The 14,833-nt window shown below is 38.7% G+C and overlaps 1 protein-coding gene across 20 annotated transcripts in view; it reads left to right on the top strand.

Annotated features, from left to right (window-relative positions):
- LYST (lysosomal trafficking regulator) overlaps positions 1 to 14,833 on the top strand; it is a 176,254-nt gene that overhangs the window by 92,399 nt on the left and 69,022 nt on the right. For all 20 annotated transcript variants that reach the window (XM_059882423.1, XM_059882412.1, XM_059882419.1 and 17 more), the window contains 7 exon segments: positions 3,700 to 3,831; positions 5,967 to 6,594; positions 7,290 to 7,467; positions 9,170 to 9,339; positions 10,699 to 10,929; positions 13,097 to 13,263; positions 13,927 to 14,079. In XM_059882423.1, the coding sequence (XP_059738406.1) occupies positions 3,700 to 3,831; positions 5,967 to 6,594; positions 7,290 to 7,467; positions 9,170 to 9,339; positions 10,699 to 10,929; positions 13,097 to 13,263; positions 13,927 to 14,079 (1,659 nt within the window).

The following is a 14,833-nucleotide window of genomic DNA, read 5'->3' as shown; positions in this document are numbered from 1 at the left end:
CTTGGAGAATTTTGAGCATTACTTTACTAGTGTGTGAGATGAATGCAATTGTGTGGTAATTTGAGCATTCTTTGGCATTGCCTTTCTTTGGGATTGGAATGAAAAGTGCCCTTTTCCAGTCCTGTGGCCACTGCTGAGTTTTCCAAATTTGCTGGCATATTGAGTGCAGCACTTTCACAGCATCATCTTTCAGGATTTGGAATAGCTTAACTGGAATTCCATCACCTCCACTAGCTTTGTTCGTAGTGATGCTTTCTAAGGCCCACTTGACTTCACATTCCAGTATATCTGGCTCTAGATGAGTGATCACACCATCGTGATTATCTGGGTCGTGAAGATCTTTTTTGTACAGTTCTTCTGTGTATTCTTGCCACCTCTTCTTAATATCTTCTGCTTCTGTTAGGTCCATATCACTTCTGTCCTTTATCGAGCCCATCTTTGCATGAAGTGTTCCCTTGGTATCTCTAATTTTCTTGAAGAGATCTCTAGTCTTTCCCATTCTGTTGTTTTCCTCTATTTCTTTGCATTGATTGCTGAGGAAGGCTTTCTTATCTCTTCTTGCTATTCTTTGGAACTCTGCATTCAGATGCTTATATCTTTCCTTTTCTCCTTTGCTTTTTGCTTCTCTTCTTTTCACAGCTATTTGTAAGGCCTCCCCAGACAGCCATTTTGCTTTTTTGCAGTTCTTTTCCATGGGGATGATCTTGATCCCTGTCTCTTGTACAGTGTCACTAACCTCATTCCATAGTTCATCAGGCACTCTATCAGATCTAGGCCCTTAAATCTATTTCTCACTTCCACTGTATAATCATAAGGGATTTGATTTAGGTCATACCTGAATGGTCTAGTGGTTTTCCCTACTTTCTTCAATTTAAGTCTGGATTTGGTAATAAGGAGTTCATGATCTGAGCCACAGTCAGCTCCTGGTCTTGTTTTTGTTGACTGTATAGAGCTTCTCCATCTTTGGCTGCAAAGAATATAATCGATCTGATTTCAGTGCTGACCATCTGGTGATGTCCATGTATAGAGTCTTCTTTTGTGTTGTTGGAAGAGGGTGTTTGCTATGACCAGTGCATTTTCTTGGCAAAACTCTAATAGTCTTTGCCCTGCTTCATTCCGTATTCCAAGGCCAAATTTGCCTGTTACTCCGGGTGTTTCTTGACTTCCTAGTTTTGCATTCCAGTCCCCTATAATGAAAAGGACATCTTTTTTGGGTGTTAGTTCTAAAAGGTCTTGTAGGTCTTCATAGAACCGTTCAACTTCAGCTTCTTCAGCATTACTGGTTGGGGCATAGACTTGGATTACTGTGATATTGAATGGTTTGCCTTGGAAATGAAAAGAGATCATTCTGTCATTTTTGAGATTGCATCTAAGTACTGCATTTTAGACTCTTTTGTTGACCATGATGGCTACTCCATTTCTTCTGAGGGATTCCTGCCCACAGTAGTAGATATAATGGTCATCTGAGTTAAATTCACCCATTGCAGTCCATTTTAGTTTGCTGATTCCTAGAATGTCAACGTTCACTCTTGCCATCTCCTGTTTGATCACTTCCAATTTGCCTTGATTCAAGGACGTGACATTCCAGGTTCCTATGCAATATTGCTCTTTACAGCATCGGACCTTGCTTCTATCACCAGTCACATCCACAGCTGGGTATTGTTTTTGCTTTGGCTCCATCCCTTCATTCTTTCTGGAGTTATTTCTCCACTGATCTCCAGTAGTATATTGGGCACCTACTGACCTAGGGAGTTCCTCTTTCAGTATCCTATCATTTTGCCTTTTCATACTGTTCATGGGGTTCTCAAGGCAAGAATAGTGAAGTGGTTTGCCCTTCCCTTCTCCAGTGGACCACAGTCTGTCAGATCTCTCCACCGTGACCCGCCCATCTTGGGTTGCCCCACGGGCATGGCTTAGTTTCATTGAATTAGACAAGGCTGTGGTCCTAGTATGATTAGATTGACTAGTTTTCTGTGAGTATGGTTTCAGTGTGTCTGCCCTCTGATGCCCTCTTGCAGCACCTACCATCTTACTTGGGTTTCTCTTACCTTGGGTGTGGGGTATCTCTTCACGGCTGCTCCAGCAAAGCGCAGCCACTGCTCCTTACTTTGGACGAGGGGTATCTCCTCACCGCCACCTCAGTTATTACAATATAATTCAGCATAGAGGAACAACGTGCATAGAAGTGAGTTGAAGCTTAGGGAACAGATGAGACCACTGAAGAAAAGTGTTGGGAGAAACAAGGAAGCTAAGGATAGAATTATTGGTAATACTATTTAAAGGATGGAACAAGAAAGAGTAATCTCAGTATTTTTTTAAAAAATGGAATAATGAGATTTTTTAAAAAACTAAGAAAATGCGATGTGGTAAGAAAGCAAGCCAGAGAATACATTGAGAAAGCTAAATAGTAAATTTAGAGAGGGGAACTGATTGTAAACAGCCATTTTAAGCCATGTAATAGTGAATAAAATGATACAGCTGCAGTAAAAAGCCAAGTGAAATTATACAGCATGACTTTGTATTAGGTTCAGCAAACATCTAGTGAATAAAGTAATGTCAAGATTCTGGTAGCACAGAGTAGTTGCAAAGATGAGTAAAATGTGGTCTTACAGTCTAGTAAAGGGAAGAGAGGCATAAACAGGTAAGTATAACATGTAGAAAGCACAGCAGTGCATTGCAAGGGGCTATTTCCTGAAGGAGGAGATACCTGCTCTGAGTTGACTAGGAATTGAAGGGAAGGGCCTTCCAGGCAAAGCAAATGGCTTGGTGTTGCTGACATTAATGTCAGGAAGAAGGCTGGTAAGGGGGCATGGAGACAGTTCATGGAGATTGCTCTAGATGAGAAACTTGGACTTTATCCAGAGTGGTAAGGAGGCAACGGAGAGCCCCTGGAAGGTTTTAAGCAGAGCTTACCATTTGATGGAGAGAATGCTGGTAGCTATGAGGATTTGAGGGTGGCCAGATGTCCATCCTGGATATCATTGAGAAGTCTGTGATGATAATCCAGGTGAGGGGTGATAAAAGCCTGCATTATAGCACTGTGCTAGGGATGAGAAGAGTTCAAGAAACAAAGTCAGTATAACCTGGAGACTGACTTGACATGGGTAAAGGAAAGGTTGTGGTCAAGGGTGGCTCCCAGATCCTGCATGGGAAACAGGTACTTGTACTATGGGAACCAGAGAACAAGGCAGGAGTGAATTTAGGGCAGAAGGATGACTCACATTTAGATTTGTTGCATTTGTGTTGCATTTAAGAAATCAAGCTGTTGAATTTAGAAGTATGAAGCTCAGAAAGGAAGATTAAGCTGGATGTATTAATTTTTGGAGTCATACTGGGGCTGTGTAAAAACAGAAGACATAGACCTTCCCTCAAGTAATGAAGAAATGAACAGTCTCCTTCGAAAGATCATGTTAGCATATAAAAAGTGAACAGTTAGCTGTTACACTATAGAAATAACTATAAGTACAGTTGGAATTCAAAGAAAATAGAAGTTAATGTAGCTAATGTTCGTTAACAAAAGAGTCTAAAGTAAGAAATTGTAGAGTATCCTCACATATCAAAATGTGCATTAGTATAAAGTACACCATTTTTTTGACTTTGAATATTTTTGTACCTGTTTGTATTTAATGACTTGCTTTTAACATTGTATTTTTGTCTTACCCGTTTTAAAAATTTTCTCAAAATTTATTTTGATTCTAGATGGCAAGATCTTTCAGGAAAAAGTACAATCAATCATGTACTTGAGGCATTCTAGCAGTGGAGGAAAGTCTGTTACTAGTCCTGGATTTATGATAATAAGCCCATCAGATTTTACTGCTTCACCACCTGAAGGTAAACAAACAAACGAAAGTGATAATGAAAGTGTAGCCCTTTCCTATTTAGTTCTGAATATAGATGCATGTTTGCACAGCCTGATAGACTAAATAAATGGAAAGCCAAACTTTAAAATTACAGAATATATTTAAGGATTCCATTTACTACTTTCTGATATTAGTAACTCACACTCAGTAGAGCAAGTAATTCTCAGGAGAGCTTAGGAGATAGATGAGGCTCATGCTATTTTATTCTGAAATTCTTTGTTCCCCTTTATCAGTCTTTCATTAGGCTTCTGATTTATTTTCTCATTTTCTTCAAAAACTTTGTCTTCAAAAACTGCTGTCTTCTTTCCATCTGAACTCATTCTGGACCATTTCACTTACCGTGTGAGTGGCCATCCGTACTGCAGCCTCATTGAGATCCTTGACCCTGGGGACCTTCCCTCTACTTTACCTTCCAGTCTGCTTGTGTCCATCTTGAACATCATCAAAGAATACTTCCCACCTCTGAAATTCCAGTCTCCCACTCTCTATGAAAACTTCCTATCTTTCTGGTTTCTTTTTCATTATCCCCAAGTTTTCTCTGCCTGTTTTCCTCTTTCAGCATAGATTTCACTAGCCAATGAAAGACTAGGTCCCACCTCCAGCTCTGATACAGATTATTAAATAGGCCAGTAAGATAGAGACATGGATACTAGGTGAAAGTATCTGGGTATTAAGCTCCAATTTTCTTTCTCTCCCAAAGAGTTTCAGTTATTCCCTAGCACATCTTATGGCCTTGTATTATAATTTTTAAGGCTGTGTTTTAATTAGTTTTATTTGGAATTTTTTAGGATATGTCATTTTTAAAATCGTTGAGCATCGTTCTGAAACTTTTTCTAGTACAATCATGCCCCCATTTTCTCCAGGTCATTTGAACAGACCCCTTTGGCAGCCTTATTCCTCCAGCCAAAATCCAGAAATAACTAGGAAGAACTTCTGAATTATGGAGCTATTCTGTTGCCACAGAGCCTGAGCTCTAAGCAGTTCATTCAGTCCTTATTTACTGTATATCAGTACTTTTCAAGTTTTAGATGCTGAAAAATCACCTGGAAAGCTTGTTAAAACACAGATCCCTGGGCCCCTGCCTTCTACATTCTGATTCAGTAGGTCTGGGATGGAGCGTGAGAATGTACATTTCCAGCAGCCACACAGCGGTGCTGATACCCGTGCTCCTGGCCCACAGACCACACCTTCAGGAGCGTTCATTTATATCCCATACACTAAGGATGAGAGTGATTTTTCTTATCTCCTTCTGTGTAGAATATGAGGAGCAGAAAACTGGAGAGCTGTGGCAAGAAGAGAAAAACTGCTTCTTAATAATAGCAGCAAAAAGTGACTGCAGAAATGAGGAGTGAGAGAAGAGTCTAGGGACATTTAGCCTGGTAATAATAACTCCAAGTACGGCTATCACTGCTGTTTATTCAGCACATATTTATTATGTGCTTATTTTACCTTTGAAGAAAAGAACACTCATATAATTAAATTATTTACCTAGGGCCACCTAACTAACAGAACTGTCTCATCAAAAAGCCAACACTCTTTCCACTGTGTTAAACTGCATCCTCGGGACTTCCCTGGTGGTCCAGTGGTTAGGACTTCACCTTTAAATGCAGGGGATACAGGTTCAATCCCTGGTCAAGGAGCTAAGATCCTGCATGCCTTGTGGCCAAAAAAAAATGAAAAACATAAGATAGAAACATTTTGTTAACAAATTCAAAAAAGATTTTTTAAAAAAGGTCCACATCAAAAAAAAAAAAATCTAAAACAAACTGCATCCTAGGGACTGTTAGCCTGAGGTAAATGGATTTTCACTTAATTCACTTCATTAGGACCATTCATCCCAGTAACTTTGAATCATTCAGTCAATATTATATTTTATTAAGGAAACAAGAGATAGGTATTTTGGAAAATTTTTAATTAAAAGTAGTTGAAACAAAAATAGTTTTAACACAAATTTTAAGCATTAGTCACTACAGTCATTATCCTGTATGTGTTCACGAACATCACTGGATAAATGGGTTATTTCTGTGGTTGGGACTGACAGTACAAAGGAGAAGTGATCCCACTGAGCTGACTTTTCAGTGCTGTTTTCCTGTCTACTCTTACCAGGAAACAATTCTTCCAGTGCTGTTCCAAAGCAGGTAACTGCCAGTATGCTGCGTTCTAGAAGCCTCCCAGCATTTCCTACTGCTTCACCTCACATAAAGCCACGAAAACTGACTGGAAGTTTGGGTTGTAGTATTGACAAGTTACAGAGTTTTGTAGATGATGGCGTTGCTTCCCAGCCAGAGAAATGGAGCCCTTTGAGGAGTTCTGAGACACTGGAAAAAAGCAAACAAGATGCCTTCATCAGTAGCTGTGAGTCTGCAAAAATGGTTTGTGAAACGGAACCTGCCCTTTTGGCCCAAGCCTCTGTCAGTGATATCCCAAAAGGAGCCTTGGAACTTCCGGCGGTCAACATAGATCACAAAGACTTCGGAGCAGAGCCCAGATCGGACGACGACAGTCCTGGGGACGAGTCCTGCCCACGCCGACCTCTTTACCTAAAGGGACTGGCCTCGTTCCAGCGCAGCCACAGCACCATTGCCAGCCTGGGGCTAGCTTTCCCCTCACAGAACGGCTCTGCGGCTGTCGGCCGGTGGCCAAGTCTTGTTGACAGGAACGCCGATGACTGGGAAAACTTTGCTCTTTCCCTTGGTTATGAGCCCCACCACAGCCGAACTGCCGGTGCTCACAGGTACATGTGTTTTTGTATGACAGCCACTTCCTCCCTTTTTTTAAACTGTTCTTTGAAGAATTTCTGTACTTGTAGAATCTCTTTATTCTGTGACTCTGTATTCTGTAACATAGTACAACGTGTATGTTAACAACAAGCAAAGATGCCTTTCTCCTTACTTTAATACTAGGTGATAATTCCATATTTAACTAAAGGCTAAACCATAAATAATTCTTGAAGAAAAGATTATCTAATGGTTAATTTAATTCCATATAATTATTAGAGAAAAACTCTTCAGTTCAGGAAAATTATATGGTTTATTATTGTTCCCCAAATCAGCACCATCAGTGAAACTTCCCACAGTGATGGCAATGTTCACCTGTGCTGTCCACTGCAAAAGACACATGCTCACTTGAAGTGTGGCCAGTGCAGCTGAGCAACTGAATTTTTAAATAGTTTAAACAGCACAAGTGGCAGTTGGAAATCACAGAGGTAGAGCAGACTAGTGTTTAGTAGACTATATATCTAAAAACTACTGGTGATTAAAAAGTGATGGCAGATTTGTTAATCACAGTTAAATCAGGAAACATTTTTAAACCTTATGAACTTATGTTTCACATGTGAAAATTATTACTACTCATCTTAAGGTAATCATGATGCACTACTTTTTTTCCCCTGATATTGTGTTTATGACCCTTTGTGGGTCTCTGTTTTAGTGTAACCGAAGACTGCTTGGTACCTATATGCTGTGGATTGTATGAACTCTTAAGTGGAGTTCTTCTCATCCTGCCTGATGTTATGCTGGAAGATGTGATGGACAGGCTCATTCAAGCAGATACACTTTTAGTCCTCGTCAACCACCCATCACCTGCTGTACAACAAGAAGTTATTAAAGTAAGGGCAAATACTAAATATGTTGCTTTAATTTGGAAGAATAAATATATGTGTACTTTAAAGTTTGAATGTATGTATTCAAATAGACCTGAAATCTTATTTTATTCTTAAGCATCATGAGCTGATATAATTTGTTACTGCTTATCCCAATTTTTATATGTATTATCATCCAATTTTAAGCCTTCCTCCATATATTACTTTGTATCAGTGTGTTTTTTAAATCTACTACTTACAAGGAACACATAGATCATTGGAGGTCTCCCCTGAGTATATTATTGTCAAATGTTAGACAATTAACTTCAGGTTTAAACTCAGATGTCACCTTCTCAGAGAGACTTTCCCTAATCATCTTCTGTCTAGCCCTGCTCCTCATTTGTTTTATAATAGCATCGTAGTTATGTTTTATAATTACCTTTTTAATTTATGTACTTTTTATTACTCTCCCACACTGAAATATAAGCTCCATGAGGGTAGGCATCTTGTGTTTGATGTATAAAAGGTCCTAAGTACATTATTGAGTGAATAAAGGTTTGATATGAATGGTTCCCATTAGGAAACAACCCTTTGAAATGGTCTTCAAAGAATCCCACTGTTTTAATTTGATGTGGGACATTGTGTAAGCAGTCTCAGTTCAACCCAGTAATTACTTAGCTTCCATGTCATGTGTAAAACACTGGGCTGGTTGCTCTGTGGGATATAAAAGGGAATAAGCCCCTGCATTCAAGAGTTTATAGACCAGTGTGGGAGAGAGACATATACACAACTAAGTAAAATGTAAGAGCTTCTGTGATGGGTGCTTCAGTGGTAGTTTTAATAAAGAGGAATGGGAGCATAGGAAAAGCAAATAATTCTGATGGGGGAACAAGGGCAGGATTCATGCAAAAGCATTCATAATTTTGTATTATGCTGTAAACTTAGAAAGATTTTAAGTAAGACAGTAAAGAGATGTGTGTTTCAGGAAAGAATAGTCTTATCACCACTGTAAGGGAGTGATCACAGGGGAAAGAGGTGGGAGCACTGTGTTTGCAGGCTCGCACTGTGATCCAGGGGAGAGATGATGAGTCCCTGATCTGGGGAAGTGGGAAGTCAAAGGACTGACAGATTTGAGAGACCTTCCCTGGAATAGAGGAGAGAGATTTTGCTAATTACACGTGGGCAATCAGGATGAGAAAAGCCCAAAGTGAGATCAGCCTTAAAGTCTAGGAGGATGGTGCTTCTGTGCTCTAAGACCAGAACCATGAAGGAAGTGAGTTTGGAAGGAAAAATAATTACTTTGATTATATAAATGTTACATTTAAGATGCTGGGAAAGTAAAAATTTAGGCCTATGCTTAGAATAAATAAAATGTCAGGAAGTTTAGAAAAATAGAGATTTAGGATATATATTTTTGTTCTTTGAGAGAAAGCATTGTACAGTGTTGACTAATCTTTCTTTTTTCAGAATTAGGCACAAATGTTCTACTTACATTCAACTAAGGCTACCTAAGACCTCCAAGACAGAGCATCATTAGCATTCTATAGTAGTCAGAAAGTTTTAGGTTTGTTTGTTTTGCTGAAGAGGTGGCCCTTTTTTTCGAGCTTTGTATGTTCTATACACGTGAAGTTAAACAACTTACAACTACAGGTATAGTACACTGTCTGATTTGTATATGTTATATAAAACTTTAATATATTATCTAAATTGTCTTAATTTTTTTCCTTAGCTATTAGATGCATATTTTAATAGAGCATCCAAGGAACAAAAAGATAAATTTCTGAAGAATCGTGGGTTTTCTTTACTAGCCAACCAGTTGTATCTTCATCGGGGAACTCAGGAATTATTAGAATGCTTCATTGAAATGTTCTTTGGCCGACGTATTGGCCTTGATGAAGAGTAAGTGGGTTCTTCCCTTCACCAGAATTGGGGATCTTTTTTCTTAAATGTAAAATTTATTGAACTGACTCTTAAAATTATTCTATCACTTTTAGAAAAAATCTGCTAGAAGTCATTTTCCAGGTGAACCAATTTATTATTTTCCATGTGATATTCTTTTTATAACTTCTTGCTTTGCATTTCATTCACTAGCTAGGCACTGAAAAGAAAGAAATGCTGCATCAAATGAAAGAAAGTGATATTTAAGATTTGGCATACAGTGTTAACCTGAGAAGAAGGTGGCCCCCATAGTCTCAGCAGCAGATTACATGAGGGATCCATAGACAAGCTCTGAACTCCCCTCAGGGATGCTGGTTATCTGAGAAAAGAGTAAACCAGCATACCGACTCCTGAGCTTTGACCTGGTGTTATGCTCATGGATTAATGAATAAGTGCAAAACTTAAAGAACATTTTTATCCCAAGCCAAAAGTTTGGCAGAAATGTTAAGCTGTTATTTCTATATTTGATAAAGTAGAGAGAAGTGTGTCTTTTTATTAAGTGTCTGCTACTTGTTTGCAAGTAGGCCAGTTCAGACATCAAGGAATTGACCTATTAATTGTAGCATTGACAATATTGCTTTTCATTTGCATAAGCTTTTGGCTTTTTCAGAGCAATTCTGCATCATCTCATTTGATTCTCACAACAGCCTTGAGAAGAAAGTAGACCAGGTATCATCACACACATTTGACAGATAAGGAAAATGAGGTGTAAAACACATCAATAACTTCCCTCCATCAGTTCAGTTCAGTTCAGTTCAGTCACTCAGTCATGTCCGACTCTTTGCGACCCCATGAACTGCAGCATGCCAGGCCTCCCTGTCCCTCACCAACTCCTGGAGTTCACCCAAACCCATGTCCATTGTGTCGGTGATGCCATCCAACCATCTCATCCTCTGTCGTCCCCTTCTCCTCCTGCCTCCAATCCCTCCCAGCATCAGGGTCTTTTCAAATGAGTCAGCTCTTCGCATCAGGTGGCCAAAGTATTGGAGTTTCAGCTTCAACATCAGTCCTACCAATGAACACCCAGGACTGATCTTCTTTAGGATGGACTGGTTGGATCTCCTTGCAGTCCAAGGGACTCTCAAGAGTCTTCTCCAGCCCCACAGTTCAAAAGCATCAATTCTTTGGTGCTCAGTTTTCTTTATCGTCCAACTCTCACATCCATACATGACCGCTGGAAAAACCATAACCTCCATCACAGAGGCAAATAATATACAGGAACTCAAAATCAGATCAACAAAATGGCCAATTTTGCAATCATTTTTTCCTTATTTCATGGTTAGTTGCTTCTAACATGCTCTTGTGTATTATTTATTATAGATTTGATCTGGAAGATGTGAAAAACATGGGACTTTTTCAGAAGTGGTCTGTCATTCCTATACTGGGACTAATAGAGACCTCCTTATACGACAATGTGCTCTTGCATAATGCTCTCTTACTTCTTCTCCAAATATTAAATTCTTGTTCTAAGGTAGCAGATATGTTGTTGGATAATGGTCTACTCTACGTGTTATGTAATACAGTAGCAACCCTGAATGGATTAGAAAAGATGTAAGTTTAAATCATTGTTTAAAACTACCTCTGATTAACAACTTTGGAAAAGAAAAAACTTGAGTAGCAGGTTACTTTAAAGCATTTGATATTCCATAATATTTTCAAAGAATTTCTTTCCTTCAAATCTGATTAGATTTGAGAGGGTATATTTTCCATAATTTTCAATAAAGTTTTTTTTTTTTTTAAAGATATTTATATGACCTACATTTAGGTATTTAGAACCTGAAAACAAGGAACAAATTTGTGTGTGTGCTCAGTCGCTTCAGTCATGTCCGACTCTGTGACCCCTCTGTCCATGGGATTTCCCAGGCAAAAATACTGAAGTGGGTTGCCATTTCCTTCTCTGAGGAATCTTCCTGACCCAGGGATCGAACCTGCAACTCCTGCATTGGCAGTCAGATTCCTACCACGTGAGCCACCTAGGAAGCCCCTGAACAAATTTACCTGTCCTCAGATATATTAACTAAGCTTCCACTATGGTCTTATAGAAAGTATTATCCCCCTCTGGAATAGGAAATTTGAGAATTTGAGAGATATAATAACTTGTTGCAGATCATATAGCTAGTAAATAGAGAACTTGAGGCTGAATCTTCTCACTTCAAAAGTCTCTGCTTTACAGTCAACATACTCTCCCACTTTTCCTACCCACTGTTTTCTCCCACTGTTAACTACCATACTGAATTTCTTTTTTTTTTATTTATTTATTTTTAATGGGAAAATAATTGCTTTACAATGTTGTGTTGGTTTCTGTCATATATCAACTGAATCAGCCAGAAGTATACATATGTCCCCTCAGTCAGAAGTACATTGGCAAATGGTTGCCCACCAGATTGATTAACAATTTTGAAAAATATATCAGGAGGTTATATTTTTATTTGGGTTTTGTGCCTTTGGTGTCCTCATTTAGGATATACAGTGTAACATTTTTATTAGCATAATATTCATGTTACAAATCTTCAGAAGCACCATCTTACTGCATGTTAAAGCATTAAATATTAATATACTTTTGCAGAGAAGGCAGAGCATATCCTCAGTGATTCTCTAGGCCCGGGAGACTCACTAGGCCAGGGAGACCCTCTTGGTACAAGAGAGAATTCGTAGTCAGCTTAGTTCAGTTTTCACTGGGCACCTGTCTTATTTAGGGTCTGTGTCTTGCGCAGATGAGAAATACAAAGTATTGTATTTCCTCAAAACGTCTAGTCTTGATTACAGTATAGTACATGAAATTGGTAGAACTTGGAAAGAGTACCAGCAGGCTCCTTCTAAGAGCTGTTTGTTACTGCTGTTGTTTTAAATAAATTGTGCTTACAGAATGTCTGTACACGCTACTCTATTGATTGGCCTCAAAAGTTACCATTTCTAACTCTTGCTTGATTTTGAAAACATGGAGTGGAGAAGCTTAATATCACACACTGAGGTGGATGATCAAGGTTAAAAATTGAGGGACAGAAGTAACTAATTCATATTTATTAGGAACTTATAAGTGATTAATGTGGGCTTCCCAGTGGCTCATTGGTAAAGAATTTGCCTGCAGTGCAGGAGACGTAGGAGACACAGGTTCAATCCTGAGTCAGGAAGATCCCCTGGAGGAGGGCATGGCAACCCCCTCCAGTATCCTTACTTGGAGAATTCCATGGACAGAGGAGCCTGGAGGGCTATAGTTCACAGGGTAGCAAAGAGTCAGACATGACCGAAGTAACTGGGCACACATGCAAGTGATTAATATATGTTCAAACCTTTGTCTCTTTTAACTCTTAAAATAACCATACTTTGTGTAAGTGGGATTCAGAAAGGTCAATTAATTTATTCAGAGTCACCATGTTTGAGAAGCCTCGGAATATACCTCTTCATACCCATAGAACCTCTGGTGGCTGGGAACCTAGTGGTGCATGCCCACAGTATCCTGTGTTAGTCTCTGTTGTTACACTTACCACTGTTTACTGGTTATAGTTATCTGTTCACTTGTCTGGTCCTCTGCAAGCTGAATTTTGACAGGAGTCAAAGTCTGTCTTTTTATCTGTCCCTAGCCTGTAGTTCATATGACCTGCTATAGAGTAAGCATGGATAAATATCAAATGAATGCATGAATGAATGAATGCATGCTAACAGAACAGGAATTTAAACCAGTTCTTTTTGCCTTAAATTATTTATTCTTTTTCTTTAGCATTCCTTTGAATGAATACAGATTACTTGCTTGTGATATACAGCAACTTTTCATAGCAGTTACAATTCATGCTTGCAGTTCCTCAGGCTCACAGTATTTTAGAGTTATTGAAGATCTTATTGTACTGCTTGGATATCTTCAAAATAGCAAAAACAAGAGGACCCAAAGTAAGATTTAATTTGTATGGATTGGGGGGAGCAGTTGTATAATAGCCAAAACTGTTATTAGAACCTCATCTCTTTCTCTGGCTTCTATAGAGAGAGTGGGTTAGAGGAGAGAAAACTGTTTTACTAATTGTTCACCCTTAACTTTGTTTACTGGCTTTAAAAAGAAGCCTTTTTAAATGGCAAAAATTACAAGTGATGCCCTGATGTAATTAGTAGCTGGCAACATATTAAAAGAAGCTGCTGATTTTTCTTGCCAAGTCGAACTAAAAGGCTTATGTTGACTAATAATACCCTTTAATTTTCTTTGGTGGCAAATATGAAAGTGAATATGGAGCAGAAAAATGTGAGAATTTCTGGTTAAACTTTTGCCTTCTGTATTAAAAAGCCTATTCTTTTAAGACAATTACATGAAATGAAATACATTTGTGAGCTAGTATTTTTCCATTGAATTTTTTATAGTGATCCTTTGGAAATTTGCTTTAAAGTTGCTTTTAAAGACAGTTCAAAAATGTTTACTACCATCAAGAACCCATGATCAAAATTTTAAAATTTATGTCTAATAAAACATTATTGACGGTTTTGATATTGTATTAGTATTAATATAAAAGTCAATTCGATTACAATCACATAGCTTGAAAACATTCTAGTATCTTCTGTTTTTAGATATGGCTGTTGCTCTACAGTTTAGAGTTCTCCAGGCTGCTATGGAATTTATAAGGACCACTGCAAATCATGACTCTGAAAACCTTACAGATTCACTTCAGTCGCCTTCTGCTCCCCATCATACAATGTTTCAAAAGCGAAAGAGCATTGCTGGTGAGTATTTAAATAATATTTTACTTAATTATAAATAGAAGGTAGTTTGACTCTCCTATATTCTTACATCACTCACATTTTAAAACATTGCTTTGTTTCAGAAGTTAAACTATAGTGTTTGAGAAGATTTTCCTCCAAGAGGAGATTATTCTCTAGCTTTCTCTTCAGTGCTGTTCTCATTCAGTTATCCCTTGAGCTCCTACCATGTGCCCAGCACTGAGTTAAATGTTAAAGATGCAAGGATTAAGAAAGACACAGATTCTACCTTTCTACCATAAAATGGTAGAGAAATACAGAGGATAGAAATAGAGACCATATAGAGCAGGGCAACCTGACTTACATGTAGGGTTAGGGAAGTCTCTGAGGAAGTAAGGTTTCAATACAAGGGATGAGAAAGGAATTAGAGAAGTCAGTGAGTGTTACAGGCAGAATGAACAGCTGATGTACAGGTGCCAAGGTAGCAAAAAGCTAAGCTTGTTCAGAGAACTGAAAGAAAACCATGTAGCTGGAGTATAGTCCTTGATGAGATGGTGCCATCAGGTGAGGTGCTACAGGATGGCATGGACCAGGTCATATGGGCCATGTTAAGGAGTTTTGATTTTATCCTAATGTTCAGTTCAGTTCAGTCACTCAGTCGTGTCTGACTCTTTGCGACCCCATGAACTACAGCACGCCAGGCCTCCCTGTCCCTCACCAAGTCCCAGAGTCCACACAAATCCATGTCCATTGTGTCGGTGATGCCATCCAACCATCT

The sequence above is a fragment of the Bos taurus genome, chromosome 28, assembly GCF_002263795.3.
Source record: "Bos taurus isolate L1 Dominette 01449 registration number 42190680 breed Hereford chromosome 28, ARS-UCD2.0, whole genome shotgun sequence".
Classification (NCBI taxonomy): Eukaryota; Metazoa; Chordata; class Mammalia; order Artiodactyla; family Bovidae; genus Bos; species Bos taurus.
The sequence above is the reverse complement of the archived record's forward strand: the minus strand, read 5'-3'. Positions and strand labels throughout refer to the sequence as shown.